This window comes from Callospermophilus lateralis, chromosome 6 (genome assembly GCF_048772815.1).
Source record: "Callospermophilus lateralis isolate mCalLat2 chromosome 6, mCalLat2.hap1, whole genome shotgun sequence".
Lineage (NCBI taxonomy): Eukaryota > Metazoa > Chordata > Mammalia > Rodentia > Sciuridae > Callospermophilus > Callospermophilus lateralis.
Window position 1 is genome coordinate 90,057,845 of NC_135310.1, and position 14,776 is coordinate 90,072,620.

Consider the following 14,776-nt stretch of genomic DNA (forward strand, 5'->3'; position numbering starts at 1 on the left):
TTCTTGAGGCAAAAATACTTGAAATTGAAGAAAACCTGATTTCCATTTTGGGTCGAAAATCAGTGGTTAGGAGCTCAAAACTCTTTGCATGTTTCAGAGGGGGAGCTCCTTAACTCTCCCTGAACTCTCAGAATAGCACTAACTAGACCAGCTTGTGGTCCCTGCCTGCTGGTTGTGACCTGCTTCTTTTGAAAAGCTTACTGAGGATGTGGGCAAAGAAATTGAGGTAGGTGATAGAGAAGCACCCGAACTATGCATGCCTACCCCTTGTATTAGAAAATAGAAAAGCCCTTTGCTCCTGCGGTGAGCCAGCCACTCTTCTCCAAATGGAGAAGGGGTTCTTGCAGCAGAAGGGTGAGTAGCTTCATGTCATTCTGCTGACTGCCAGGTAACGTTGCAGTGAGTTAGGATAGTCCTAAATAAAGGAAAGTAAGAGCATACTCTTAATCTGATTCCTTCAGTGGTCATGGTAATGAATGTTTTAGTCTTTGGGGAAAATGAGGAAGATCAAATCAAAGTGGTTTCATATCATTTTTAGAATTACTTTTGCATAATATAGACTTTTTTTTTGAGAGAAGGGGAAATAAAATCAGTACCTATAAGCTATTTAAAGAATATGTCAGAAGCTTCAGGATGATTGAGAAGGACCAACTCTCATTTAGACTGAAAAAAAAAAAAAAAAGAAAAAAGGCTGAAGCTTATTTATAAGTACATGAAAGAGCAAGAACTCTTTTAGCACTAAAATCCGGCTGGACATGAGAAAAGGCACTTTGATATTAATTTGAATCTTTGGTGTTCTTTTATGTCTCATGTTGGCCTAGCCATGCCTGAAGGAAGCTTTGGATTTGTTACCAGAGTGGTATGATATGCAGATGGTGTAGCTCTGCTACCAAAAATGTTTTACAAACCCTTTAACTGCCAATCAGTATTCTTCTAGCCACAACTGGTGGCCAATACACCTGCCCTTTGTGAAATTATTCACAGTGCTATTTTTAATATATTTGTTGTAATCTTTTGAATAGTGCTTTGTATTCAATTGAGTGCTTCCACAGATTTTCATATATCAAAGTTAAGAAGGGGTCACACTTCTCTTGCAAATGAGGAAATATAGAAGTTACAGCATCAAGAAAGATTGAATGACTTGGCCAGTGTCCCAAATGCAAGGACCTAGACAACAGAAAAGGCTAATCATTTCAAATTCAGTGTTTTTCTGCTATAATGTGCTGTCTCCCTGGAGGATTGGTGGAGATACTGGGAGTCTTCAGGCTGCTTCATGATTTTTTGTTTTGCTTTACTCAGTACCAACTATACCAAGTAGTTTGTACACAGCTGAGTATTAATATTTTCCCAAAAGGCAGCAGGGTCTAGAACATGAGACTGCTCAGTCTGGCACCTAGCGAGGTTAAAAGAATGGTGGTATGGTTTCCTCAAAGCTCCTCCACTACTGCTGGGTATCATTTGGTACTAAATTTGCTAGTACAACTTTTTTTCACAAAGAAGCATAAATCAATTCAGGTTAATGTAGAGAAGGATAAGATGTTGCTAAGAAATGTTCCTGGGAACTGGTCCTCACAACTTCAACTCTGGGAGGTTGCCTGACTTTACATTGCTACCTTAGTCATAAAAAGCAAAAGGGCTTCAGACTTTCAAAACAATGACTTGATAGCTTGTAGAGTGCTTTCATAGCTGAGGTTTAAGTGCAGAGGTTGTTAAACTACAGTTTAAACAGTAATGACATTTTATATAACCAAATCACTGAAGGGGATTTATACATTCTTTTCTGAGGCACTGGGGAGAGAATTCAGGGCCTCATGTGTGGCAAGCAAGTGAGCTACCACTTTTAGGATGCAGAGCATTCAGCCCCCCTTTTTTCCCCAAATACTAAAAACTAATTTCTCAAATGGCCTATATCTTCTGAACTAATTTCTAACCCCCTCTCCCCTCACCATTTTCAGATTGAAACAAATGATTATAAATTAGGTATTACTCATTTTCTATATAATTGACTTTTATAACTAGTCTTCTTAATACAACACCAGTAGTGCTGAGTTTGATAAAAATACACAATGATATTGAAGAGCAGGCAGGAAATGTGGATGATCTGGATCTCATACCCTAAGGATAATTAAGGTAGGTCCACAATTGTTCTAGTTGCACTGAGTTCAGAATATCAAAAGTGGCGCTATGATAATCTCTGTGAAACCCTTTATTAACCACAAACCAGGCTTCATATTTTATGGTAGATGTCCCATGGGTATACCTGTTTTGCACTGTAATGACTAATTTTTCCTCTTGAGATGATAAAGCAGGTAATATTCCTATTAAACTTGGTAAACCAAAATATAACATAGTATTGGACATTTTTTTGATGTGACCAAAACCTCAGAAAAAAAAAAAAGTACATCAATATTTTACTTTAATGTCATTTTTTTTTTTAAACTTTTCACAAAGGATTTGCTGTAAGTCTTCAAGTCATCTTGTCTAATCCAAAAGCTGTATTTAAGCGTCGTGGGTCCCAGCCAGGGATGCAAGAATCTGACTTTCTAAAACAGATAACAACAGTGGAAGAACTGGAACCAAAAGCAAATAACTGCACCAAGGTACTCATTTCACTTGTGCTGCTTGGCCTTGAGTATCAGCGCTGAGAATGTGGCTGCCCAAAATATTTCCCTCCCCTTTAGGTTCTTGTGTGGCACACTCGGACAGAGAAGGTTAATCTAGCCAACGAGCCCAAGTACCACCTGGACACAGTGAAAATTGAGGTGTGAGATGAAACAAAAACTGGCACAATCAACCTGGCCAGTGATGTGGAAGAGGATGACTGGTGTTTAGGATGCAGAGCATTCAGGTATTGTTTATTTTACTTCAGTACAACGGCCTTTATTGTCATCTAATGGACATCTGTCTAAACAGAGCTTGTCAGTTAATGTAACTAATTTGATGGTACAAAATTTATGTTTTGTCTTCATTTTTTCTGCATGTTTTCTCTCCAACTTAACTGGAGAATTTTTGTACAGTACAGTTAATGATGCAAAATACCAATCTCAATATCTTATTTAATTTTTCTGTTCCCCCCACTCATTTGGCCTGATAATTGGTAGAACTGAATAGTTGTAATACTTGCCCATGACAAGTGTTTTGTCAATTGAACATTACCAATTCCTAACTTCACATGAAGTAAATTTTGGAAGGCTTGTGGCAGTATTCATTATAGGAGGAAAAAAAAAAAGTCCACAAATAAAAAGGTCTATGGATTTATCTGTTTAATATATAGGGAAATAACATTTTGTCAATACTAGGCACCATAAAATGTAAACACAATTACTGTCATAAACCTGGATATACCTTCAAGGATTAAAAGTGGCTTTTAGTTACCCTGTTTGCATATAGTGCAGAAAAAGGTCTTCATGTTAGCACTATGTACATAAGAAGAGATCCAAATTATAAGAGGCAGGTAAAATTCAAATTCTTTAAACATTCATTAAATTAAATTTTATAGTAACATCCAGGTTTATCTTCCTTTCACTAACCACGTTCCCTGTTAAGCACATCATAACAACAGCACAGTGAAGTGAATGATGAAATAAAAGAATTTTGATACACTAGAAAACAGTGCTCAGTGATACATTTACATTCTATTTATATGATTAAACATTTGATCATACAGTACCTTCCTACAGGATTACTGGCTAATTTGGGGGTGGGGTTTATACTGTTAGAGGTATTACTAACATGATAACTACTTCCCTTATATGCAAACATTAGAGCTATAATTTTATTGAGTAAAACTGATTATGCAAGTTGACTGAGCAGCTTCTCAAATAATGTAGTTTTATGAGATCATGGGAAACATGAGCAAAGCTGCCCCTGACATAAAAAGGTTCTTCAACCTGCTTTTCACCACATCAAATTTAATCAGTAACAGACCAACACGGTCAATCAGGTAATTCCTAATATGAACAAATGGGGGGAAAAGAAAAAAAAATATATGTACATGAATAAACAGGGGAACTAGATGCGTTTTAGCAAGGAATGTCAGGTGTTAATTCTGGATGAAACTTGTATTGCAGTTTTCATTTCCACAGTTGTGTGCTCAGAGTCTGACCCGATGAGCTTCCAGACCATCCTGCTGTTGTGTTGGGGGGCTGGCCAAAACCTGCTGCAGGGTTTGCACTATTGATACTCATGCCAGCCATTTGCTGATTCATCTGTGAAACACACAAAAGACTTAGTTTAAGAGGATTACTTCATTTTCAGTTCTTGTTTCTTTAGCCACAGTTGGGAATTTTTTCATCAATGTGAAAATTAGTTAAAGCACTTAGGTGAAAGACTACCATATACATATTTCTTTACAGAAAGCAAATAGATACTTTGTTCCCTTGTTATTTTCTTCCACTTTTTAGTATTAATCTCAATCATTTTCATTCATTTTCTAGATCCAATTTCTTTTTTTTAATATTTTAATTTTTTATTTGCACTTGGACACAATACCTTTATTTTATTTATTGTTACATGGTGCTGAGGATACAACCCAGGGCCTCACATGTGCTAGGCGAGTGCTCTACCACTGAGCTACAACCCCAGCCCTAGATTCAATTTCTTATTAATCCTAACTGAATGGGGAGAGAACAATCTTTGAATTTGCATATGGGATTATATTATAAAATGAGTCCATTACTCTTTATTTTGAGATACTGTACTAAGAACTAAGAAAATTTCATAAAGTAAAATATTCTAAAATTATCCTATAAACCTAGCATGATGGCTATAATTCTCTATTAAAATCTTAAATGGGTCTTTATACTTTCTAAATATTAAAGTTTATAAAGAACATTTTTCCTCTTTGTTCTAACAACACTAACAGTTAAAATTTGCAGTATGAAATTTCTTCCAGATTGGAGTCAAGTATATTTATAAGCAAGCCTCTTAGCCCTATGGTTCTCTTACTATCAGGATTGGTGATAAGAGAAGGAAAGGCAAAATTTACCATCATGTACAGAGTGAATTCGAAACCTGTGCTCAGGGTAAGATTGTATTCTATTTGCAATTTCTGAAAGACAAGAACAACTACATTGCTGATCAGACATAAGTGTCTGAAGGGCAGGCAGATTACATTTTCATACCTACTGAAGGATATTTTAACCACTTTATTATTGGCCAATAAATTTCACTGACAGTGTGCTGGAGAACAGCATCGCCCTTTTGCACTATCTGAGAGTTAGGCCAACATTAACTCCTTATGGGTTAATCTGCACCTAAATCCGAGCTGAGTGTGTTAGCACTTTGGCCACATAAAGCTGTTACTGATATTTAGTATTTACAGCTTTGAGATTTCTAGAAACTTGAGATTCCTAGAAGGTAGAGACTTCTGTGAATCACGAGTGTAAATAAATAAATAAATTGAAACATTCATATGATATACAATAATTCTACTACAATCATTAGAATCAAGACTATTCCCTGAATCTTCTCAAGGTAAAACTCTGATCACTTAGAAACCAAGACCACCAAATGGGGAAGAGGAACATAAATCTAAGTCTAGGAGCTTTTGTCTATGGAGCTAAATTCAGAACACAGTGCCTAAGATAGAAATGTTCTCTTGGCTCTAAACAAACTTAGGTAGAAAAAGAATTTTATAATATGAAGGAATGTCTGAGACAAGTACAGACTTTTCATACCTTATGGGAATTCTTGAGCCAGTGGATACACTTTAAATATAAAGTCATTACAGATCATATAAAAAGGAAATACAATTTTACAAGGGTTACTGAACAAAAAAAGTTTCTATAAATCCCTGGGCAGTAGTCACAGGACTTGAAGACAGCTTTGATCCCTCATAAAATTGTGCTTTGATAATATAAGGCTGGATTTTTCTCATCTGTGAAAGTTAAGCAAAAAAGATCCAAAAATTTGCCAGTACAATGGCATACACCTGTAATCCCAGTAGTTCAGGAGGCTGAGGTAGGAGGATCATGAGTTCAAAGCTAGTCTAAGCAACTCTGCATCACCCTATCTCTAAATAAAATATTTTAACAGGGTTGGGGATGTGGCTCAGTAGTTAAGTAGTGCCCCTGGGTTCAATTCCCAGTACTAAATAAATAAATAACTGGTAAAGATAGGTTGGTCTAAGTAGACTTCAAAAACATCCTACTAGGGAGCCAGGAAAAGCCTGATGCTAACCTCAAAGGTGGCAGACAAGAAGTGTCTCATCATGCCTCAGATAAATTCCTAGCTATTATAAATAGATTAGGCATTTTTACCATGACAGTAGTGTTACAATCTGAAATGAAGAAAAAGGAATCTAACAGTTCTTTACAAAATACTTTAAAAAATAGGGACAGTGACAAAGCATTTATCTCTCTGATGCAACTTTTGATCTTACATTATCCCTAGTCAATTTCCTTGATAGAGAGTAAATGACTCCTACCTGTGAGAGGCTCCACTGAGGCTGCTGAGCTTGTGGGAGGCCAAACTTACTCTGAGGTGCACCCATCTGTCCTACCATTCCTCCTTGAGGAGCAACAACATTTTGAGGAAGTGGCATCACACCAGTTTGTGCACTTCCCATAAACCCATTAGGCATGGGCATGCCCACCATCATGCCTGTACTCTGTCCCATCACATTTCCTAGAAGGCTGGGCGCTGCAGGCACAGGTACACCCATTGATGGAAAACCTTGAAATGCAGCCGGTGCTTGTGAGGTAAATGGTATATTTGTGGGTCCCATAAACACACCTGTAACACAAGAACCATGAAGAGAAAAATGAAAAAGAGGGCCATTGTATATAGTTACACTCACCTCTATAGACACAGAAAAAGGATTACCATTTTCTGATATACCTACAGCAAAAATTGTCACTCTGATCTGGCTGTTTTTCCTCCTATGAACAGCCCAAACCTAAACATTCAGAGCTGTTTATTTCTAGAATAAGCAAATCAGTTATTAACCTGAGAAAATTTAATTAGAAAATAAAACTCTCAGGCAATAGCCACATTAAATACCTCCACTGTAAAGACCAAATTACTCAGCTTTCTCTGCTGACTTGTACCACATGTCTCCCAGTACCAAATAGGCAAATGAGAGTTGACTATATTTGGCTTTATAACGAAGTAGTTGGATTGTTATACAATTTCAGCCCATATGTGAAATGCAACAAACTATTTAAGAGGAAATGGTCTAGACAGATTAAAACCGAATAAATTTTATGCTAGTTTTTCATTGTAATGACAAAACATTTCAAAGTTTTTGGAATCATGTAATAATTCAGACTGCTTATTGTTTACTTACAGTAGTACACAGTCATAAACTTCCTGTAAATAAAATTTCAATAATTCTTCAAAGATAATCCATGTCCTATAAACTTGTGAAAAAATATTAAGTGATACATGAACAGCTTGTTAATTCTAACTGAATAAAGTTTTGTGAATTCTGTACTTGCCTTTTAATCACTGCAACAAAAAAAAGCACCTACTACCATAGGAAAATAGGGAAGAAATATAATAGAAGTAAAAAGGATGTACTTCTAGTAATGTCACTGTGATGTATTGAAAGCAGATTTCAAAATTAATTACCAGGAGTGCTTTGCTGTTGAACTGTTCCTGTACCATACAGAGATAAAATGGAGTCTTTGGAGAGTTGCTTCTTTGCTACTTCTTCTGATTTTGTAGTTGGCTCAGTGAACAGATCCAGATCCCCAGATGTTACTGCAGACAGGGTGGCAGCTGCTGGTACAGAGGACGTCCCCTAAGATAAACACCAAATTAAGCTGATGAATTCTGTATAGTAAAGCTTAGCTTGTCTGTTACTTAAAATCCAAATAAAGTTATGAAATCAGGAATTAATTTTAGAAGGCAAAGTGGTAACATTCAAGAGGATCATTCACAAGGCCTGCATGCAAAAACATCTAAAGGTAACAATGTTTCTTAATTTGAATCTGTTCTTGTAAAAGGGGGAGACTGAAGTTCTTTCATAATAAACTGCATTTACCAACTAGGTGGATGGAGAGTTCTTGCTCATTGTGTTACACAAGGAGTCCAACAATAGTTACATGGATATTGTCTGAGGACCACCACTATTTCAAAGAACTGATATTCCTTGGGATACAGAACATTTCTACCCCTAGCCTACTGTAAGATGGTCCTGCAATGGTTGACTAAAAGGTCTTACATTTTCAAAAGCTATATTGTAAGATTTTTACATAGTCAATTTATACCTAATTATATGAGTTAAATTATAGCAAAACTTTGACCACCTATACACTCACCTATAACCTGCACTCCATTTGGAGGCAAATGAACATTCACAAACATGTTGATATTTAATGTACAAAATTTTCAATAATCTATCCTGAACATACAGTATTATACAATTATGACCAATAATCTTGCCTGTGATCTTTGTATTCAAAAACTACTTAATTACATCACGTTTGTTTATATGCATTTTCAATATAAACAGTTTCGAAGAATTGTCTGAAGACTTATAATTTGAGAAAAATCTTAACTAGCTTTTATAAGGTGAACAGCAAGTTAATGTCCTGGTTAAAGTACCATGTAATAAATTACCAAATATTCTATTCACAAACTAGGTAGAACAATATTTTAAATCTATTACCACTAGTTAAGCAGGAATTAAGAGATACAAAGAAAAAGGCACCTTATTTTGCAAAAACTCCGTAATATGTAAGAAATCAGCCCTAACAGAATGCCAAACATACTAACGCCCTTGAAAAAAATATATCTTAGCTACCAATAAAAAAGCAAAGATCACAGAGGCTAACAACATGGGTTACAGCCAGCTTGGCAGTACTAGAACCTTAGCCCCATGAATTAGGACAGTGTCACTTCACTTCTTTCCTGATAAGCTTGAGACCACAAAGTGTGTCGCACAATGGCAGGGTTAAATACTCAGATAACAAAGTAAGTACATCACTAAGTGATCTTTCATCACATTTACTTTCTGTTCATTCTATGAATCTGTTCAACATGCTGGGGTCTATTCTGTGTGAATGAAATGTCACCATAAGAAAACAAAAAACGGTTGGGTACACTGATTCAGTCTTATACATAAGCAGGCTTACTGTTAATGTTTACATGATCTAAATATGTTAAGTTTCTTCTGAAGATAAGTAACATGGAACATCTACCTCAATGTGGACACAGTCTAAAAATGGCCAATATAAACAGCATAGCTAATAAGCACTCAAATGTCCTTTTCTTGGCATTTCATTTGCCAGCACTATATCCCCAGTATAAAAGGAGATTAGGTTTGCTTATCAATAACATTTCAGTAAGTTGCAGAGGCCTCTAAACAAAGGCTTTCTGCATGTCTAGAATTCCAGGGCTAAGCTAAGGATAGACTTCAGCCCTTGTATAAGTCTAGATACTATTGGTGTGTATATGTTTGTGATAGATAGGAAAGGGGCTTCTGTGTTACTGCTAGGGCTTGAACTGTTCCCTTAACTCCTAACATGTGTATATCATCAGTTGAGGTCAGTTGAGTATTTCTAGGCCTCAGACAGGTAAAGCAGATGATAAAAAAATCAATCTATTTCATATTCATGAGTGGGAAAATCTTTTGCTAGAATTTACACATACTTAGAAAATAATACCAAGAGTGAAAGAATAGGGTTCAGCGTAACTCATAATCTTGGCATTCAAACTAGGTTAAGCTCAATATCATACAATTAAAAACCTACCAAAATTAATAAATAACACAATACCAGTATATATGTAAAATCTTGTACTTGATTTTCAAAGGTATTGTTTTGAAAATGTGCTTAGGTTTTAATTTTTACATGTAATTTAGATGAAAGGCAATTCTGTTCACCAAATATTCCCCCAAAAGAATCAGATGTGATAAAAAAAATTAATCCTGTTATCCTATCAGGTAAGAATGCATGAAGCCAGACCTGCCTCTCCTATAGCAAGCAGCTATGCCCCACACTCCTTTCTTACGATGCTACTTGTACTTAAGATTTAAATGGTGCCAGCATTGTTCTGCTTGCTGCGACGATACTGAACAGAACATGTGAAGTACACTGAAGCAGAGCAACTTGTACCTCAGTGGAATCTGAAGAAGTCTAGCTTCACTACATAAAACCAGACCAAAATAAATCGCTTTTCATGTGCAGATTGTCAAATATACTAAATGCTTCTTTCCGAAAAAGTATTTAGACAATTTTTTGTTTCATATACACCCATGCCTGCACAAATTCAAAAAGTAATATTAATTAACTGAAAGAATAATTCTTTGTCCCTCTTTTTATGTGTGTTCCAATAGTATGAGAAAGGCAAAGCCATAAAATGTTACTAAGAAATATCAACATGTTCAACTGTAATGGTAAATACACAATAACTATCATAACAAAAATGTGTAGTAAAAAAGTTTTCTTAATGACAGACTTTTTATTAAAACTACATCCATACAATTCAGATTTAGCTCAGGTTTTTCTTTTGGGTAGTGTGGTGGTAACTGGGAATCTAACCCAGAAGTGCTTTACTGTTAAGCTACATCCACAACCCTTTTTAAAAATTCTTAAATTTTGAGACAGGGTCTTACTAAATTGCTAAGGCTGGCCTTGAACTCTCGATCAGCCTCCTGAGTCACTAGGATTATAGACATGCACTACCACACCTGGCTTGGCTCAGTTTTTACACAGAAAGGAAGCATTTGTCTCAAAAATAATGCTGTTCTGAAACAAAATATATTTAAAGTTTATTTTTAAGAGTTACTTGTATCCTGAAAGTTCATATATTTTCCCTATAGAAATTCTACGTAATGTTAAGAAGGCAATTCAAAATTTCTTCACCATTAATACTTTAAAAAATCTTGATCATTAATATTACTACTCTTAATTTTTTTAAAAAATATTTTTTTACTTGTAGTTGGACACAATACCTTTATTGTGCTGAGGAACCCAGCACCTTACACATGCTAGGTGAGCGCTCTACCTCTGAGCCACAACCCCAGCCCCTTAATATTGTTTTAATCATGAAAAAAATAAGAAGGTAGGTTTTAAGGCATAATTTATTTTTAGAAAAAATAATATGTGGCTGGGGTTGTTTGTGCCTCAGTGGTAGAGCCTGGCATGTGTTGGGCACTGGGTATGATCCTCAGCACCACATAGAAATAATGAATAAATGAATGAATGAATACATAATTAAATTAAAAAAGAATATATTTGCTGGAAATTCTTATCCAAGTCAAAATTTACAAACACCCACAGTTTAGAAACCTCTGAAATAAGAGATCTTGCTGATCTCAAGTCAGGATGAGCTACCCTGAGTTTTCCCAATTGTTCATTTTAAAGGCTGTTGATTCCCCAGAGCAAGAGTTAGAACTTTAAAAACAGTAACTATTTTATGGTTTATGGGTCAGTCATACAGTCTCTACAGTAACTACTTCAACTCTGCTTTTGTAATAACAAAGCAACCAAAGACAATACATAAACCCAGGGGAATGACTGTGTTCCAATAAAATTTTATCTGTAAAAACAAGCTGCAGGGTTAGTTTGTTAAGCCTGGGCCTAAAGAACAGAAGGCTTTCAAATCAGTGACTGCTCAGAAACAATTATTTTAAAATTCTTGAAATGTTTCACAAAGGAAATTAGCAGTAACCACATGTTTACCATGTACCTGAGCAGGGGGCATGACAGTTGCAGGTAAAGGATTAGAAATCATTGGTCCAAAGATGTCCAGATCATCATTCAGGGCTGGCACTGTGGTTGTGTTCCCATTGGTTACTGGTGCCTCAGCAGGGCCATCTGAAAAAAATAGACTTCTATCAATGTAGAATCTCTTAAATGGTCATAGTCAAATATTTTTTACTATTTAATTTATATAAAAGTAAATAATTTGGAAAATAATAACTGCCAAGTATTTCTCAAGGCATCTTCAGTGATGACATGATCAGAATCATAAAAAGAAACATGGCATTAACTTTAGAAATAAGTGGTTTAAAAAAAGAATTCAAATACATGTCCCCCTTTTACCATAGGATTTACCCCCCCGAAAAAAGCCATTTTTAGTTTTCTTTATTCTCCCAGTGAATAAAGAATATTTCACTGGATTGTTGGCATAGATCCAAACAAATGTCCTATTTACAATATTCTGCATGCTGATTTTCTGTAGATCACATCATTTTTATCTACATTCAAAATAAATTTTGTGTATAACTGATTACAATAAATAAATAAATAAATAAATAAATAAATTCTGATGATTTAAAATGGTTAAAATGTTGCATTTTAAAGTCACAATAAGGAAAAAAACTGGGTAGAAAAATCAAAACATATACTTTAAATTGATCCTACCAAAAACATTTATAAAACTTTGAAATAAATCTTTTATTTAAGCACAGCCATCATTAGTGATGGCAGCTAATGACAGAAACTCCAACAGATCTTCTTACTGAAAAATTCAAATTAACAAAAATTTAAATGTCAATAATTATATAATTCACATGATTTAAATAATTTTATATCTCCTTTTCATGTGCTTGAACAAATAATTTGCAAGGTATAAGGGGTGGGAGTTGAAGTGCAGTGGAGAGAGTTCGTCACAGCATTCCAGGAAATGGAATAGCCCCCATTCGGTTTTCTTTGGGTATAACCAAGTAACAGTTCAGAAAATTGTAACTCCAATCTCTTGAGACTTACATCCTAATCAATATTCTATTTGAACAATTTATGATCTCATTTGATCTCTCTTTGATTGATTGTGCCCTCCTCAAAGGTAAATCTAACATCTTTACACATTAGATGGAATGTCTTGTGTAAAGCAGATACTTAAAGATTTGACAAATTTAATGTTTTCTACTTGCTGCATATTTCCTCTATATAAATAATAGAAACTGAATTTTTTATTTCCCTATTTTAGTGTCAGTGAATTACAAATAATCCTTAATATCAATGAATGGTCATAGTCAAATATTTTTTACTATTTAATTTATATAAAAGTAAATAATTTGGAAAATAATAACTGCCAAGTATTTCTCAAGGCATCTTCAGTGATGACATGATCAGAATTATAAAAAGAAATATATTTACTACAGATATGTGTTACACACATAATGTTTATATCAAACACTATCAACAATTGAAAGATAAAGCAATAAAATGATGCACAGATAATCTCAAACACAGAATTTTAGACATCAATTTTTTCCATTTCTGTCTCTTTAACTCTGTAAAGAGTTATCTTATGTTTCTCATTCATTATATTTTTTTATAATAACCAGAAATATTGACCAGAAATAAATTGACATTTTAAAAGGACAAGGTATTCTAGAGTTAAAATCAGCTAAAGAAACATTTTTTTTTTTTTTTGTAATTTCTACAACATTTCAGAGAACAAACCTCATATAATAATGACAGGTAAGCCAGTGGTGCTCTTAACCCAGAAGCAAAGTTGGGGATGGGGAAACAAGTTCATCAACTACAATGTTAACTTCTATCATATGCACGAGGAAGCACTTTATAAAACTATAACTGTGTATATATATTTAAGAACTATATATAAAAATTACACAAGCATATGTCCTCTAAAACAAGAAAAAATACAACAAAAAGTACAAAAAGCTGACAAGCTGAACACAAGCAATTATTTCTAGTTTGCTAGTTTTCAATTAATTTACTTTTTGCCTTTTCAAGTAACTAACAATTGGGATGGATTTATGAAAAAAAAAGACTTCAAAATGAGAAAATACTAAATACATTTTTTTTTGGCAGTGAATTGAGAAAATGCTATCAATTGACTTTTACCACAGAAAATGAGTGTACTTCACAGAATGACTGCTGTGCCCAGGATACACTGAGAAAACTGGAAGGTCCCTCCACTACAAGCAAATGATGTTTTCATTGCATTTATAAAATTGTACATCTTTTAGGAATTTTAAGTCTGTTCAAAATAGCATGTGATACTTTGCTCAGAGTATTTACTTACTTACACTTTCAAATCTAAACCCCAATTGGTATATAGTAGTGCATTAATTTATCAAAGAGCAAACAGGACATTATTTGGTTTTTGAAGTTTTGTTTTACGCTTCACATCCCTCAGGACTAAATATGTGATTAATAACTTCTCTAGTGTCACAGAGCTAAAGCAAAGCCTTGGATTGTAATCTTATTAATTTTCATTATAAAGGCAACACATTCTTGAAAAAGATTCAAGCCATGAAAAATGGAGAAATCAAAAAGGCCCCATGATGGACAGTGATGAGGGCTGCAAAATAACTTGAATATAATTAATACCACTGATTGTACAGTTAAAATGGTAAATTTTATGTTTGATTTATTACAATTAAACACAGTTTAATTGAGTACATAAGAACATATAAAACTACCTTCTTTACATAAAGTTATGTATGTGTAGGTGGGAGGTTTGCATTCTTTGATACTGCATATCATACAGTACGTAATGACTTATTTATTCAACTCGTGACTCATGGCCATTTATATAGTTTCCAGATTTTCATCATAACAAAAGCAGAACATCCCATTCCTTAATATGAATTATACACAGTTCATATCTGTTAATTATAAGGTAATGCAGCTCAGTTTTTTTACACCATATTGAAAACAGGTCTCATTCTGTGTTTTTATGTTAATTAATATTTTAAGACTGGCCTCTTGTATTCCACACAAACAATACTGAACTCTCTTTGTAATCACCTACCATTGGTTAATGAAGCTGTCATGAATGTCAATTCACTATAAGTCTGAGGGGTTTTGAAATACTTTGGAATGAAACAAAGGAAGTGCCTGCTTAGGGACAG

The 14,776-nt window shown here is 34.5% G+C and overlaps 2 protein-coding genes across 7 annotated transcripts in view; one reads left to right on the forward strand and one right to left on the reverse strand.

Moving 5' to 3' along the window:
- B3gat2 (beta-1,3-glucuronyltransferase 2) overlaps positions 1 to 2,768 on the forward strand; it is a 63,783-nt gene extending 61,015 nt beyond the window's left edge. Inside the window, exons 3-4 of the mRNA XM_076858514.1 lie at positions 2,452 to 2,600; positions 2,682 to 2,768. Coding sequence (XP_076714629.1) covers positions 2,452 to 2,600; positions 2,682 to 2,768 — 236 coding nt within the window. The remainder of the gene's footprint in view (positions 1 to 2,451; positions 2,601 to 2,681) is intronic.
- Positions 2,769 to 3,248: 480 nt separating this feature from the next.
- The window catches only part of Smap1 (small ArfGAP 1), a 181,800-nt gene continuing 170,272 nt past the window's right edge, over positions 3,249 to 14,776 (reverse strand). For 5 of the 6 annotated variants that reach the window (XM_076858510.2, XM_076858509.2, XM_076858508.2 and 2 more), the window contains 4 exons: positions 11,638 to 11,765; positions 7,573 to 7,744; positions 6,428 to 6,735; positions 3,249 to 4,208 (listed from right to left, as the gene is read on the reverse strand). In XM_076858510.2, the coding sequence (XP_076714625.2) occupies positions 4,074 to 4,208; positions 6,428 to 6,735; positions 7,573 to 7,744; positions 11,638 to 11,765 (743 nt within the window). In that variant the 3' untranslated portion in view covers positions 3,249 to 4,073. Of the gene's footprint in view, positions 4,209 to 4,231; positions 5,212 to 6,427; positions 6,736 to 7,572; positions 7,745 to 11,637; positions 11,766 to 14,776 lie in introns of those variants that run through there. The other variant, XM_076858513.2, reaches the window with a different exon arrangement.